Consider the following 17,482-nt stretch of genomic DNA (forward strand, 5'->3'; position numbering starts at 1 on the left):
TTCAGTGATTTTTACTTCTTATTTATTCCTGTAGGTTCCTCCTGTTTTTCTGCCTTTTCCGTCACTCACTCAGAACTTGAGAGTGGTTAGACCTGCAGGAGTGGTGAAATAGATGACCTGCTCTGACACTGGTCAGAAACAACTCAAATGAGATTCATAGATAAGCAATAAAACTTCAGCAAAGGGTGGCATTCTGGTTCAAAGTTTCCTGTTAGTCATTTAGAAAACTTAACAGAATTGGGTATTGGTATGCAAAGCCACTTCCTTTGTCGACAAGTAATGTCTTCTTTTCCCCAAATGGAGCCTTGAGAACAGAGGTCCTCATGCAGAGGCAGAAATACATTTATAAATTAAATGGCAATGTCAGTTACTTTCATTTTCTTATAATGTGAGTCTTTGGGATGTATACAGACCTTCACGTTGAATATCAGGTTTCAAGATCTGTCCAAGATACCTTCTTAAGCCTCTCACCTGACAGAGCTGGGCAGAGTTGGAGGAAGAGAGTCCTAAGGAAAGATGGGAAGGCTACAGTCTGGGAACAAAATAAGAGCCTTGCTCTGAACTTCAAATGTCTGATGGACAGGCCTACTTTACTAGTGCTCCAGAGGTAAACGCATTGTGGATGGTTTTCCTCTGTTAGAAACCTCTTACCTCTGTGGCCCTGCCCAGCCCCACGTCAGGTGTGTCGTCAGCCAGACCTTGGGCTGGAGGCTTCAGGAAGCGGGGAATCTGCAGAGTTAGGGCATCAGCAAGCTGTAGCGTCCAAATGCCAACAGCCTGTTTGGGGGCAGGGCTCGAAGTCAGGCCAAGTATGGAGGCAAATGGAGAAACAGGGCATCTTTATGCAGGAGAAGAGAACTCTGAATCCCCTGAGAGTCCTCTCAAGTTTCATTTTGGGCAAAGGATTTATTTTATTTGATTCCTTTTTATAATTTGTCTCTCTTTAACAATATTCTCCATTTTTGGAGACATTGTTTTTCTGGTTTCCTTTAGTTCCTTGTCCACAGTTTTCTTTAGCTCCTTGAGCATATTTAAAATAATTGATTGAAAGTCTTTGTCTCCTAAGTCCATTGTCTATCCTTCTTCAGGACAGTTTTTATTAATTTCCTTTTTTTCTCTGTGATGGACTGTACTTTCTTGTTTCTTACAATCCTCAAAATTTTGTGTTGAAAACTGGATATCTTGAATATTATGATGTGCTAGCTTGGACGTCAGAGTCTCCCTCCTTACCAGGGCTTGGTGTCACTCCTTCATACAGATTGTAGCAGTTGGTTTGATTAGTGACTTTTCTAAAACATTTTCTTGACCGTGTTGTTTGTTGCATGTGGTCACAGAAGTCTCTAAATGCCCGGAATTGAGAGAAAACAATCTACTCTTTGCAGCTGTGTGTGGGTGTTTGGACATACCTTCAACACTTAGCCAGCCCAGTTACAACTTTGCCTTAGCCTGCATTTCCTGCCTGCATGGAGCTTGACAGTCAACCAGAGCTGAGATGTGGGCTTTCTCAGACCCTTTCTCAACATGTGTCCAACTCTACATGGTCTTCTAGATCCCTAGTGATATATGGTACTCTTCAAAGCTCTTATTCTCCAAAGCATTTCAATTCTAAGCCTTTCCTCCCGGGCTTAGAGGTAGGATTATCATTTGCCCCAGCTTATATTCTTTGCCCTGTACAGCAGCAGGTAGTTCTTTTGAATTAATGTTTTTGATTAATCCCCTTTGCATGGCTGCATCTCCACCTTCAGTTCAGTTCAGTCACTTAGTCATGTCCGACTCTTTGCGACCCCATGAATTCCAGCACACCAGGCCTCCCTGTCCATCACCAACTCCCAGAGTTCATTCAGACTCACATCCATCGAGTCGGTGATGCCATCCAGCCATCTCATCCTCTGTCGTCCCCTTCTCCTCCTGCCCCCAATCCCTCCCAGCATCAGGGTCTTTTCCAATGAGTCAACTCTTGGCATGAGTGGCCAAACTATTGGAGTTTCAGCTTTAGCATCATTCCTTCCAATGAACACCCAGGGCTGATCTCCCTTAGAATGGACTGGTTGTATCTCCTTGCAGTCCAAGGGACTCTCAAGAGTCTTCTCCAACACCACAGTTCAAAAGCATCAATTCTTCAGTGCTCAGCTTTCTTCACAGTCCAACTCTCACATCCATACATGACCACAGGAAAAACCATAGCCTTGACTAGACGGACCTTTGTTGGTAAAGTAATGTCTCTGCTTTTGAATATGCTATCTAGGTTGGTCATAACTTTCCTTCCAAGGAGTAAGCGTCTTTTAATTTCATGGCTGCAGTCACCATCTGAAGTGATTTTGGAGCCCAAAAAAATAAAGTCTGACACTGTTTCCACTGTTTCCCCATCTATTTCCCATGAAGTGATGGGAACAGATGCCATGATCTTAGTTTTCTGAATGTTGAGCTTTAAGCCAACTTTTTCACTCTCCTCTTTCACTTTCATCAAGAGGCTCTTTAGTTCCTCTTCACTTTCTGCCATAAGGGTGGTGTCATCTGAATCTCCGCCTTAGGATAGTCCCAAATCAGGGAAATAAAGGCAAACTCGAGGCTTTAGTCCTTCAGGAAGCCTACAGACAGATCAAAACAAACAACTACAATTTCTTGGGACAAGGTCTGCTCTGCTCCCTCCAGCCTTGGGAATCCACACCATGAACATAGAATACCATCTTCAAGACTGCCACAACAAAAGATGGGGAAAAGAGAATGGGATAAGGATAAGGTAAATTGCTACAAGACATTACCAGGTTTCAGCTTCCTTTTTCTTGAGTAAGCATTTGCCTGGTTGCTGTAAACTCCTGACTGTTTTTCAGGGTTCTGATAAAGTTGGTTCTGACCATTTTTGCCAGATTTTTCATTGCAAGCACCTGTTCTTGCAGTTCCCTGCGTCACCGTATTTTGCTGATTTGGCTCTAAGAGGTAGTTTTTGAATGCAATTTGTTGACAGGTAAGGAGAGACTGAGGGCCAAAGGGAGAGGGAATGGACTGAGTCAATGGTAAGACTGCCAAGAGGACTCAGGATTCTCCTCGTTCAGTTCAGTCGGTCTTCTGTTTTGTCACATGGCTCAACAGCATTGTCTCTCCTTGGTCCAGAGACCTCTGGGATTAGAAAGACAAAGCAAGGGTCTGTTCATGGGCTTCCTCACATCCACTCTGCCTCTCTCTATCCACTCTCTACATGGAAGCCAGAGTGATAGTCGGTGTTATGGAATTACATCACTCCCTTTCAGCCTTCCATCCTCAGATGTCTCTATACAATGGGGTATTATTCAGCAGCAAAAATGAATGAAGTAATGAGAGTTGCTATAACATGGATGAATCTTTAAAACCTTTTGCTAAGCAGAAGAAGCCAGTTGCAAAAGACCATATATTATATGAAATGTCTAGAATGGACAAATCTACAGAGACAGAGTAGATGAGTGGCTACTTGTGGCTGGGGGAACCTTTTGAGGTGTTGAGAATGTTCTAAAATTAATCTTAGTGATGGTTTCACAACTTGTGAGTAAATCTTTGAGTTACGTACTTTAAGTGGACAAACTGTATCTGAATAAATCTATTATCAAGTACCTGAGTAAAATCTATTCAGTTTCCTGTTGTCTTGGAATAAAGCCTAAACTCCTCAGGAAGTCCTGCGTGACCCGATTCTTGCCTCTCCAGCCTGTCTGCATCTCTCCCTCCTCTCTCAGCATACTCCACACATGGCAGTTTCCCTTATGCTCTCTGTGCCAGGTATCTTCCTCACTCAGGGCCTTTGAACACACCGTTTCCTCTTCTTGAAATGCCCTTCCGCTCGTTGTCCCCATAGCTGACTCGTTTGACTCCTCCATCTATAATCAGCTCAGGGAGTAACCTTCACTAACTATCCCAGGAAAAGTTGATGCCCCCCCCATTATTCTCTCTCATGTGTGTGTGGTGTGCTCAGACGTGTCCAACTCTTTGCAACCCATGGTTCCATGGACTGTAGCCCACCAGGCTCCTCTACCCCTGGAATTTTCCAGACAAGAATACTGGAATGGGTTGCCATTTCCTACTCCAGGGGATCTTCCCAACCCAGGGATCGAAACTGTGATTCTTGCATCTCCTGCATTGGCAGGTGGATTCTTTACCAACTGTATCACCTGGAAAGTCACCTACCAGGTGGCCGTATTTGTCTCTTCCATCACATGTGTCATTTTTTATAACCTTATATTTATTTGTGTTTTCACCAAAAGAGCAAGATCATACTGGCATACTGTAGACACTGAATACCTGCTGCCTGTATGAATGAGGACAACCTTGTAGGTTCAAATCATCCATCCTCCTGAGGGTCTTTCCTTAAATCAAACCACATGTGTGTTGATTCATGTGTCAAATCAAATATCACTGTGTTCTCTTCCTGAAGACCTCCCAAGTTGGGTATTCCTTGAACAAGCTTCATCTCTACGTTAAGGTTGTGGCCTGATCCTCACTTAAGTTATGCTGAGCAAGGGCTAGGCACTGTAATGATAGAGTGTAATCTCACATTCCCAGGGATTAGCAGAGGCCTCTGATAGCACAGGGGGGACTCTGGGTATTTTCATAGCCAACTGCTGCTCCCCAGAAACTGGCAGTGTAAATGGGAAATCAGAGTACACTCTTGAATGTTAAGTACTCATAAGAATCCTACCAACTATTAGGAGATGAGGATGGGTGGTTAGTGCGGCTTGGAGAAGTCAAGGAGGGCCTCATGGCGAAAACAGAACTTGCCTGAAAGATAAGCTTTGGGAAAGGCCAAGAAACAGGCATTTTAAGATAGAGGAACACAGGTTGTCTAGAGCTGGGTAGGAGAAAATACGGCTTTCTTAGACAGTGAAGACTGGGTGGTCTTTGAGTGGAGGAAAGACTGGTATTTTAGGCTGCTGTCACCAGGGATGGAGTAACAGGAGCAGCAAGTAGCCCATGATAGCAGCTGAAAATAGAGATGTTAGATACTGATTTTCCTGTCACTTCTTAACCTAATGACTTTGGCCAAATTGTTTAACCTCTCAGCACCTCCATTTCCTCATGTGCAAAATGGGATCACAGTTTACACCTCACAGGATTGCTGTGAGAATGGAACAAGGGGATGGCAGAGCACGGGACCGTGGAAAATCAAGCACGGGAGATGACATAAACACCATTCCTATCACCAGGCTGGGGCGCAGAGCCTGGCAAGGGAGAGGCTGTGTTTGACTAATGAGCAGAGGCCTTTGGGAGCCAGACTGGGCCTGCATTCCTGTGGCAAGAGGTGGTTTGTACGCTGGTTTTGTTCAGCCCATGAGGGCTTCATGGGCATCAGATAAAGTCAAGAAAGGAAGGTGCAGAGATTCTTGGTATCCAGAGGTCTCACTGGTCCTCTCTTTCATTTCACAGCCATATACAACTTCCAAGGGAGCGGGACCTCCCAACTCTCCCTGCAGATTGGTGATGTGGTACGAATACAGGAGACCTGTGGAGGTGAGTCACTGGCCCAGGTGATCCTGGGAAGCCAGGAGCTTGGCTAAAGGTGTTGGGACACCCCCAGGACATAGCCAGCCGCTCCGGCCTTCTCTTGGAACTTGCAATTCTGCGTGGTCTGTTTAAATACATTTTGCTGATATTAGTCTTTCAAATTTACTAAAGACAGTGTTTTGTTATTGTAGGAATGTATACTGAGAAGCAAAGTCCTGACTGTGTGGTTTGACATTTGTTGTGCTTTTTGCTGCGCCATGGAGCTGTTGGGGGACTGTGACGCCTTCTGGATACGCTTCTTTATTAGTTTTAACACCATTATAAAGAAATCAGCATTATCAGGGTTTTGAAAGGTCTGGAAAATTATAACCCTGATTCAGGAGGACTGTGGTGCCCAGCTTTGGGTCAGGGAGCAGTGTTAACTCCCTTCTTCCAGCTGGGAGCCCTGTCTTAGGCAAGGTAGCATCTCTTTCTTCGCACAGAGGTGCTGTCTCTCGTGAAGCCAAGTGTCTGTTGGGCTGTAACCACAGTATCATGGTGGTGTTATTGGTGGTAGTGGGTACTTTGTAAACTTTGCACTAAGGTTAATGGCCTTGGACTCATGAGGTAGACCGTTAGAAATCAATGTATCAACTGTGTCACTGATAAGATTGACATAGAGACCACGGCATGGGTGTGAGAGTTGAATGAACTTACGAATATGATAGCTATATTCAGGCAGGCTCTCCTGGTCCTCACTGCCCAGCTGGACCATGGTGGATCTCCCCAGACCCCCCACCATGTGGGCCTGCCTATAATCCTGCTGTGTGGAGGGTGTACCGTGTGTCCTTCCTGTGTCCAGGCGGAGCAAAGAGAAGGAAGGGCAGAGTCGGCTACGTCCCTGTTTCCCAGCTAATCCCTTAGGTTAGGCTGTCCCATGCTGGGGTGGGGGTGAAGGGTGGGCACCAAGCAGGTGTGCTTCTGTTAACGAGGCCCCCTCAAGTGAAAATAGAGGGTCAGAGGAAAGGAGGCTGCCTACAGAACTGGCCAGCTGTGGGTTCTCACCTCATAGGTGGAACTGTACTATTCCCATTACATGTTAGGCTAGTTACTCCTCATAGCAACCCATAGGATAGGTAGCATCTTCAGCCAAAGATTAGCTGTATGTGATTAACAAGGCAACCCTGCATATTTGTGTAGGGGTGCATGTACTCTTGCACACATGCATGTGCACACACAAACACACACATGCAAACCAAAATAAGCAAACAAACAAAACTTTTTTTGGAGGGAGAAAGAGTTTGATATGTCAAAGCAACTTTACAGGAGACATTGTGGGGGAAATGAGAATTTTGTTCACCTTCCTAACATGTACTCTTTGGTACTATTGTTATTTTAGATATTATGAACTTTTCAGTGTTCAGGCCTCTAAAGTTCCCAATCTGATTTCATTTTACATGCAGATTGAGTGGGGCTAGGGGAGATGGGTGGAGATCTGATTACAAACACCCTTCCCCTTTCCCACAGCACAACCCTATGTTTTACAAATGCATTTCTGCTTAGTGGCAGATGAGCAAACTCTGAGTTAATCTACCAAGGGCAAGGAGTAAAAGTAAAGGCAGCAGGCAAACTGACTCCTCTCAGTGTCACTTTTGTGCTACTGAGTGCTAATCCTGAGAAACAGGCAGAGACCTTAGCTTTGCAGGTGAGGGAGCAAGGCTCAGGGAAGAGAAATGACTCACCCAGCATCACATCGCGAGTCAGGGGCTGTTCTCTCCACTCCTGTCAAGACGAGCTCCCTTTCCTCCATCGCCTGCCTTCCAAGAAGTGAAACAGCCTCAGAATGTTTTCTACATCCTACATTTTGAAATTTAGATGAGTGTGTTTCTCTTGTGTTCATGTAGTTTTCCTGGAGAAAGTGCTTCAGGGCAGTAAATTGACCACACAGTTTGCACATAATCAGAGCGTTTCTTTACTTTTGCCTGGCCTGGAGCTTGATGGTCAAAAAGGCTGCACTTTCTGACTCAACCCACCTTTGTTTTGGGGATTAATCTCCTTGTTCCTAAACTTTTGGGGTTTGGTTTCTCATTAAAACTTTGATTGATCAGCCTTATTTTAATGTGTCTTTTTAATAAGCAGCCACAGTAATTTTCTGGAAAGATCTGGGCATGTTAAGTTAGCAAATGATTGCCAGTTCATGAATACTTTGAAAATACAGTATTTGGAAGTCTGTTAGATTGATTCCAGATATCTGAGAATTGGTATGAAAATGATTAGGATTTAGCATGAGTGCACTGATACCCATAAGGAGTTTTCAAACTGGAATTTATAGGATCCCAAGAGTCCCTGAGGGCCTTAGACGGCTAAGGGCTTGGAGATCAGGCCTGGTCTTGTCTTTTTTTACAGAATGGGGAGTTCTGCTTTTGATTCCAATTGAAAACTGTTCCTCTCTGCAAATATATATAAAAAAAGTGAAAACCACAGTGTTAGTCAAAAATTAGTCAAAATGAGTCAGTAGAAAATATATGGGTGTGCCCATGTAACCCGCTTATAGAAACCTTACTCAAAAAATAAAATCCAGCCAATTGAGAGAGGAATCAAAATGTTAAAATATAGAAATTGAAAAGCTGCCATAGGAGGAAATACTGGCAAGCATTGAGTCCAAGTGAATTGATTAATCAAAATTAATATTAAAAGATATACTATTTATGACTGTCAAAAAGAATGTCATTGTTAGAAAACTGTAAAATGTAACTGCCCCCCCAACAACAAAAAAAAAACTAATAAAATTGAGAAGTTTAGAGGGGAATGGAATAGAATAAATATAATCTTGAAGAGTCAAAGTGTATTTCTCTAAATATCACAATGATTCATTCTAGGTGATAGAAAGTGAATATTTTTATTTTGTATTTTTCAGTAATTTTTAAATCTCCCTTCTCCTCCAAAAAAAAGAAAAGAAGTAGAAAGAGTATGGACTTTAATTTTTTTTTATTTGTCATGTATTTTTTTATTATTATTATTATTTTTTTTTAATTTACAATATTGTACTGGTTTTGCCATACATCAACATGAATCTGCCACGGGTATACACGTGTTCCCCATCCTGAACCCCCCTCCCACCTCCCTCCCCATACCATCCCTCTGGGTCATCCCAGTGCACCAGCCCCAAGCTTCCTGTATCCTGCATCGAACCTGGACTGGCGATTCATTTCTTGTATGATATTATACATGTTTCAATGCCATTCTCCCAAATCATTCCCCCCTCCCCCTCCCACAGAGTCCAAAAGACTGTTCTATACATCTGTGTCTCTTTTGCTGTCTCGCATACAGGGTTGTCGTTACCATCTTTCTAAATTCCATATATATGTGTTAGTATATTGTATTGGTGTTTTTCTTTCTGGCTTACTTCACTCTGTATAATAGCCTCCAGTTTCATCTATCTCATTAGAACTGATTCAAATGTATTCTTTTTAATGCCTGAGTAGTACTCCATTGTGTATTTGTACCTCAGCTTTCTTATCCATTCATCTGCTGATGGACATCTAGGGTGCTTCCATGTCCTGGCTATTATAAACAGTGCTGCGATGAACACTGGGGTACACGTGTCTCTTTCAATTCTGGTTTCCTCTGTGTGTATGCCCAGCAGTGGGATTGCTGGGTCGTATGGCAGTTCTGTTTCCGGTTTTTTAAGGAATCTCCACACTGTTCTCCATAGTGGCTGTACTAGTTTACATTCCCACCAACAGTGTAAGAGGGTTCCCTTTTCTCCACACCCTCTCCAGCATTTATTGCTTGTAGACTTTTGGATAGCAGCCATTCTGACTGGCATGAAATGGAACCTCATTGTGGTTTTGATTTGCATTTCTCTGATAATGAGTGATGTTGAGCATCTTTTCATGTGTTTGTTAGCCATCTGTATGTCTTCTTTGGAGAAATGTCCATTTAGTTCTTTGGCCCATTTTTTGATTGGGTTGTTTATTTTTCTGGAATTGAGCTGCAGGAATTGCTTGTATATTTTTGAGATTAGTTGTTTGTCAGTTGCTTCATTTGCTATTATTTTCTCCCATTCTGAAGGCTGTCTTTTCACCTTGGACTTTATTTTTTTTTAATTGAAGTACAGTTGCTTTACAATGTTGCATTAGTTTCTGCTGTGTAACAAAGTGAATCGGCCATAGATTTACAGCTGTCCCTTCACTCCTGAACCTCCCTCCCACCCGCTGCAGTCCCACTCTTCTCAGTCGTCACAGGGCACTGAGCTGAGCCCCCTGTGCTGTGCAGCAGCTTCCCACTAGCGGTCTGTTTCACACACAGTAGGGTGTACATGTCAGTGCCACTCTTCCAGTTCACCCCACGCTCTCCTTCCTCGCTCTGTGTCTAGAAAAATGGTACAGATGAACCTACTTGCAGGGCAGGCATAGAGATGCAAACATAGAGAAAGCGTGGACTTTTGAATCAAAAAGTTATTCTCTGCTTCATTTATCTGCTTGCTGAGTAATCTTAGGGAGGTAGACCTCAGTTTTCTCAACCTGCAAAATGGAGTATCATCACCTTGCTCCTGGATTTGCTATGAGGATAAAATAAGAAAAGTGGAGAAGCTGTCTAGCCCCATGCTTGGCTTCTAGGTGCTTTGTGTTGGATTCCATCTCTCCCCCCAACCCTCATTATACAGAATTAAACTGAGATTGGCAGGTGCATATGTATGTTAGGAATTTGGCTCCAGGAACCCAGAAGCTGGCCCTCTGATGTCCTTTTCGCCTGTGTACTGAACTTATGCAGTCAGATGAATGGAGGAAAGAAAATGTGAGCTGAAACCTTAGGCATGAATGAACTTCCTTTCACTAGAACACTAACATTTTTAGTATTTCCTTTTAGATAATATTTTTTTGTGATTAAAAACTCAAACATTTCAGAAGGGCACCCATTGCTGAGCCTTAGACTTCCTAATGTTTATTTCTTTGTCCACATTACATCTTTCAGGCTGCCTTTTCTACCCAGAGGCAGCATAAACATTCTACGTCCTGCTCTCAGATGTGGAAAACACATGTAAGTGTTTACTGAGCAGTCAGAACTCCTCATGGGGGAATAAACATAAATACAGAGTGTTATTTTTCTCCCATCACTTCCTTCAATTATATTTGGTTGACATCTTTCTTGATATTTAACAACATCTCATAAGACTCCAATACCATGTCCAGTTTAATTTTCCTCTCCTCCTTCCCCTTCCCCAGCTTAAACAAGGCTGAGGGTAGAAGGGATTTGGGGTGGTCTCTTTGCAATTTTTTGTCTTTTTGAACAAACAAGCCCAAAGGTCAGCCAGTCCTCTGCATGAATAGCCATGGAGCTGGAGAACAAGAAGCCAGATGCACCCATTGTCTCTGAATGAATCTTCTGGATGACACCCCTATGCTTGGATTTGGTTTTGGGGTAAGAGCCATACCATGCACCTACCCGGAAGGCAGCAATGGCCACCTCTGAAAAACACCCTCTACCTCCTGATTGCTTACACTGTGGCGGGGGATGTTCCTTGGGGGTAGCCCAGCTTACTGAGACTCTTGTTTTAAAAAATATTTTATTACTTAATATTAAGTTAATTAACTTCATTAGTTTTTGGCTGTTTCGGGTGTTGGTTGCAGCCCGAGGAATCGTTGTGGTGCGCAGCTCGGTGGTCGCAGCGTGTGGGCTTATTTGCCCCACAGAGCGTGGGATCCCAGCTACTCGAACAGGGATCAAACCCTCATACTCTGCACTGGAAGGAAGGTTCTCAACCACTGGGCCACCTAGACTCTCTTTATAAGCCCTTCAGAGGGAATGTCTTCTCCGTACTCAGTTATTTGCCCCCTGACTCTTCTTTTCCAGAACACCAGGGAAGGTTCCCTTCCATTTCCTGATCCACACACTTGCACAGGCCATGGGAGTTCAGTCTTAGTGGTGAAGATAATGGGGTGTCTAGACAGGGTTTCCAAGGAACTTTTGAATTTCACTTACTAGTAAAATGGAACAAGGGGGATAGATGAGGAGGAAGTTGACATAGCTTAACCTCCTTAAGGTAAGACCTGGCTCTTACGTCAGTGTTTTTTAAAATATGGGACTACACTGTACATACTATTCTGAGATTTGCTCTTCTCACTTAAAAATATTTCTTTCTAAGGTGGCACATGTGTCAGCTTGGCCTTGGTTCAGCTGCAAAGAGCTCTGCATGAAGGGTTTGGAATCTCCCACCTACAGAGTGGGGTGCGCCCAGAGCCATGCAGCAGTTTCTCTTGAGACAACTCCACTCAAAGTGATCCTGACCCATCCGGGTCCTTTGTTTTTAGGGTACGAAGGGGGCATTATAAGGACTTAAGATGGTATTTTCAAAAGTGCCACTTTGCAGGGAGATGGTCCTTCCTTTGGGTCTGCTCTAGAGACAGGTTGGTGTTAACAGGGGCTCTGTTTTCTGAAGTAAGGCTGTCCCATTGAGGGGAGTTTATAAGTTTTCTTCCCTTTTAATTGTGGGTGAGGCTAAAACATCAATAAACTTCCATTATGTTGAATTTGAAGAATGTGTCATTTGCTTTGTTGTTATGGAAATAAGTTGAAATGTCACTGAAAACAAACAAACAATATTCAAAATCTGTAGGTTCTGAAAGTAAAACGGGAAATATGCCTAAGTTTCTCTGATTGATGATGATGATGATTATGGAATTTTAAAAGACAGAATGGCATTTACTCATTTTTTAACACCATATGCAAGGCACTGTACAAACTGAATTTCTTATCTAATTTACGCCTATGAGACAGACGTTATTATTGCTCACATTTTACAAATAAGAAAACTGAGGCTTAGAGAAATGCACTAACCTGTCAAAGATCACTCAGAAGTTGCAGATCTTCATTCAGATTCAGGCTTTCATTTCAGAGCTCACGCTCTTAAGCACCGATGGATAGTAGCTTCTGTTATATTCTTCTTAACGTTAGTAGATATTTCAATCAAACTGAAAAGTGAAATACACTGAGACACTCACTACACAAATAAAGGTTAACATTTTGTGTGTTCAGTTCATATATGTTTTAAAGAAATAAACATTTTAGATCATTGAGATCCCCTGCTTACCCTCCCTGTTGCATTCTTGTCTTTTTGTCCATTCCTCAGGCAGTGCTCCTCCTGAAATTGGTATGTTTTCTTCCAGTCTAAGATGTTGTACCTTTATCAGATGTGTTTACCTTCATAATTCTGTTTTAAAAACAGTTTTGCAACTAACACCTACCACATAGAGTGGTAGGTGTCAGTGCCCTCATTTGACAGGTGAAAATAATGAAGTTTAAGTAACATGACCAAAGATCATGTTGCCGTCAGATGGCAGAGAGAGGACTGGATTTGTATTAAATAGGATGTGGATTCTTTTTTGATGTGCTGGGATATTTTTAATCTCTCCTCCTTCTCCCCTTCACCACACAACTCCTGGGTCACTGGAGAATTTAGGTACATTTCATTTTGATATTTGGGCTTTGGGAAAGGAGGACAGTTAGAGTTTATTATTTTCCATAAGAATGGTAAAAAAAAAAAAAAAAAAAAAAAACCTGAAACTCCCTTTTCTCATCTTTCCCAGGATGTAGTTTGTGAGTTTTCTTTTAAAAAGTTCTTGTCTCATGGGTAGGGTTAGACAAAAAAGCCTTCCCTGTTATTAACTGAAGGTGCATTAAGCCAGGGGATAAGGCCTGGGGTATGGGCAGCGCTCTTACCCATAGCCTGGTTTTGATCAGAGTGCCTGTCGTCATGGATTTTGCTGTGCCTGTCAACTATTGCTCTCTGTCCTGTCAGGTCTCGGAGTACAGCCAGATATGGCTGCTGCTGCTGCTGCTGCTGCTACATCGCTTCAGTCGTGTCTGACTCTGTGCGACCCCATAGATGGCAGCCCACCAGGCTCCCCCATCCCTGGGATTCTCCAGGCAAGAACTGGAGTGGGTTGCCATTTCTTTCTCCAATTCATCAAAGTGAAAAGTGAAAGTGAAGTCGCTCAGTCGTGTCGGACTCTTAGCGACCCCATGGACTGCAGCCCACCAAGCTCCTCTGACCATGGGATTTTCCAGGCAAGAGTACTGGAGTGGGTTGCCATTGCCTTCTCCCAAATATAACTGACTGGTGACCAGATTCGGGAGCATACATCAGAGGTCACAGAGGTCACTGATTCAGCAGAGTTGGGACTCTCAGAAAAAGTCCTAAGAACAGATCTGATGAGGCTGACGCTTCATCATCATGTAGCAAGTGGAGATGGTGGTAAGCCCGTTTCATCAAAGATCACTGGGGATTTATTTCTGAAGGCACCTAGGCCAGTGCCATGTACAGAATAGAGCAGTCAGTGTTTCTTGAACTTAAATCTGGGAGTCCAAATGTGGATGCTGAGGGTAAGTTCTGAGAATCAGAAGCTGAAGTTCTGAGAATCAGGATTCCTACAAGGGGTGGCAAGTCACTGGTTATCAAGGGTGAGGGAGGGTGGTGGTGCTAGAGGAGGAAGTCCAGGGACCCCGAGGGTGGCCCGGTTGTGCAGAGGCCGATGTGAGCAGCTGGCAGTCCCTTGACCATCTTCGCGGGGAGTCTAGTAGCCTTGGCAGCCACTGCAGCCAGGAGAACGTCGACTGTGTGCGTCTAAGAGAACGCCATCGGGCTTGTGCTCATCACATGGCGGGCAACGGAGCGCAACCGCTTTGGAGCCACACGACTTGCCCTTGAACCCTGGCCTGTGATTTGGCCCAGCATCTCCACTGATTTGAGTCTCAGTTTCTTCAACTACAGAATGGGAATAATCATGCTTAACTCACAGTGTGATATGAGAATTAAATGAGAGGAAACACACACAACACATGGTGTACAGCTTTGTGTGCATTTAGCGATCAATACACGGTCGCTGTCAATAGTAATTGGGGAAGGTGATGGCACCCCACTCCACTACTCTTGCCTGGAAAATCCCATGGACGGGGGAGCCTGGTGGGCTGCAGTCCATGGGGTTGTGAAGAGTCGGACACAACTGAGCGACTTCACTTTCACTTTTCACTTTCATGCACTGGAGAGGCCAATGGCAACCCACTCCAGTGTTCTTGCCTGGAGAATCCCAGGGACGGGGGAGCCTGGTGGGCTGCCGTCTATGGGGTCCCACAGAGTCGGACATGACTGAAGCGACTTAGCAGCAGCAGCAGTCAATAGTAATGCTACAGAGAAGTTGGTTGAATGGGAAAAAACTGCAAATAAAGGAGGCTGTTCTAGTGAACTACTATGGAGGGTCATCTCCACAGTGGGATGCTTGGATTTAAATCATTTAGGTGCATCACTCACTAGCTGTGTGACCATAAGCAAGTTCTTCATCTCTTTGTGCCTCTCTATTTTCATTTGCAGAGTTGAGGCAATAATAGTACCTACTTTATAGAATCAATCTATAATGTGAAAAAACAAAACAAAAAGCTTCACCAGAATTCTTGGCGCACAGCAAGCACTATTAATATAAGCACTAATTTTAACAGTTAATTATTACCAGTATTTATGGGGAAATGATTAGAGTGTAAAACTAGAATCTGGTTCTTTATGAAGCAGATGGTGTTCCACCACGGGAAGTACTTAATGGGGATGTAGTTTTGGGGATTCAGATGTTGGGAGGGTGGTAGTATTAGGCGTCCACCATGCTCCTTCCTCCACTAGACAAGAAGCACAGTGTGATGGCTACTTATTAGCTGTGACTGGGCTAGTTACTTAACTTCTCTATGCCTCAGGTCGGCCACTCTTATGTAAAATGGGACCATTGCATTTCCCACCTTATAGGGTTGCTGTGAAGATTAGAAGGCTTCATATATGAAGGATACTTAGAATGGTGTGTGTGTGGCATGTGTGTATGTGTGTGTGTGCGTGCGTGCACACTCAGTCGCTTCAGTCATGTCCAGCTCTTTGCACCACAATGGACTGTAGCCTGCCAGGCTCCTCTGTCCCGGAATTCTCTAGGCAAGAATATTGGAGTGGGTTGTCATGCCCTTCTCTAGGAGATCTTCTCAATCTAGGGTTCCAACCCGTGTCTCCTGCTTTACAGGTGGATTCTTTACCACTGACCCACTGGGGAAGCCCATTTAGAATGATACTTCATTCCAAACCTGAGATTCTTTCTCTCCAATGTCCATTCCTTCCATTTTCTCTCCCTCCTCTACCTTTTTGTCTCTTAAAATGGGAACCACTTTGGGCCCCTGTTGCTTTAGAACTTTCTTTAGCTGGCTTAGGACTGTGAGGGGTGACTTTGCATTTTAAATGTTTGTTTTGGGGCTCACACTTATGTCTGTTGAGAACATATTTCGACAGCAATCTGTCAGCCCAGTAATGAGGATTTGCTAATGAGCCTCCCGGCAGACGCTTTTTATTTACAGAGGTAACAAATGCCACTACTTGGCTGTGCTTGAATCATTTCAAAGGCGGGTAGACTCATTATAGTCATCAATACTTGCTATTCCAAGGCTCATTCTGTCTGAGGACTGTGTATATAATTTGGATTTCTGTTAATTGAATCATTCTTGATATTCCTTCAAAGGGAAGAATCTTTTAAAACTCCTGTCCTTTCACGCATCCCTGAACCTATCTGTTTTGTAATGACTAACTTCTGCAGATCACGTGTTAGACACAATTTGCTGCTGTTAAAACTGTGGGCATTATTTCAGAATGTTTGCCGAACTCCTCAAACATTCTCAGCCTTTCTGTGTTCCTAAGGCAGAGGTTGAAAACATGCGTATGGACACAGGAAGGATGCACGCAGGTGATGGAAAGAAGAGAGGGGCTGGGTAGAGGCTGGTGAGTTGGAGATGCCTCCTTTTGTCTGATGAGAACAGCTGCCCCTCACCAGTAGCCAACTGCAGCCGTCGGGGAGCACTGGCCTCCTGTTTTGTTTTGTGTGTTTTTTTTTTAAAGGATTAAATTTGCATTTTTATGTGAAATCCCTGTATTTTTGGTCACTTTTGGAGATGTTGGCAACTCATTCAATAGAATGAGTTGAATCCTAGGGCTTTGATCTAGACCTGAGGTCTAAAACACTTTGCAATTTCTTTGCTGGTGAAAAACAAACAGCAACAACAATAAACCCCAGCAAGGGACTTGTAAGAATAGATGAAAGACCTGTTTCTTTGTTTTCTCTTTGCAGACTGGTATAGGGGATACCTTGTAAAGCACAAAATGTTACAGGTGAGGACGATTTTGTTTTATTTGGGGCAGTATTGCTGTCTGTGCGTGACCCTGCCAGTCCCCTGGGCGATTTACTTCCCGCTGGTGCACGTCTGCAGACTGATTTCACTCCTCTCTCCTTGTGTCCAGTGTTTTCTTTGCTGTAGTTTGATCCGTTCCCCCTTCACTCCTTCTTTAAGGCCAACTTCCAGAGCTCTCTTCTCCCTGAAAATTTTCCTAATATGCCAGCCATATATGATTTCTCCAGTCCCATTGAATCATGTGTTTTTTATTTGAAATTTATCTTCTTTAGCTGGCTTTAGTCTTTCTTTAGCTAGCTTGGGGCATTCGTCCTTTCCTCACCTGTGTTTCCAACATGACTTAGGAGGGACAGGTCCAGTCTCAGCCCTCAGGGAGTTCCTCTGCCCTAGCCCCACACCACACCACCATCTCCATGGGAGATGCACGTGCTTTGCTCATCTCCTGACATCTCACGGTACCTAGCAGTTACCTCATGTCCCCAGTGTTCACGTTGGCTAAACTGATGAAGGAATGTCCAAGTAATTGCTCAGCTTCTCTTGTCGATTGAGCCAAGCTTATGGAGAAAGGAAATAATAGATGCTCCTTCCTTCCTCCCTGACATGCTGTATTGGAAGGCATGGTCCCTCTCTGCTCTCTAGAGAACAATCAAATAAATCCAGAAAGAAAGAGATCTCAAATCAAAGCAGCCCACATGCTAACCAGGGACACTGTTGCTTCAGGACCTGACCTTCTCTGACAGTACAGGGTGGCTGCTTTCCCAAAATTGGGCAGGAGAGGGGAAAGGCAGAGACCCTTCCCTTAGAGTGAACCTCTCAAGCGCTCCTGCCTTGC

The 17,482-nt window shown here is 43.8% G+C and overlaps 1 protein-coding gene across 1 annotated transcript in view; it reads left to right on the forward strand.

The window, feature by feature from the left end:
- Positions 1-17,482, forward strand: part of DOCK2 (dedicator of cytokinesis 2) — a 458,208-nt gene that overhangs the window by 13,996 nt on the left and 426,730 nt on the right. Inside the window, exons 2-3 of the mRNA XM_070774484.1 lie at positions 5,389-5,472; positions 16,590-16,630. Of these exons, the coding sequence (XP_070630585.1) occupies positions 5,389-5,472; positions 16,590-16,630 (125 nt within the window). The remainder of the gene's footprint in view (positions 1-5,388; positions 5,473-16,589; positions 16,631-17,482) is intronic.

Source organism: Bos indicus, chromosome 20, assembly GCF_029378745.1.
Source record: "Bos indicus isolate NIAB-ARS_2022 breed Sahiwal x Tharparkar chromosome 20, NIAB-ARS_B.indTharparkar_mat_pri_1.0, whole genome shotgun sequence".
Taxonomy (NCBI): Eukaryota; Metazoa; Chordata; class Mammalia; order Artiodactyla; family Bovidae; genus Bos; species Bos indicus.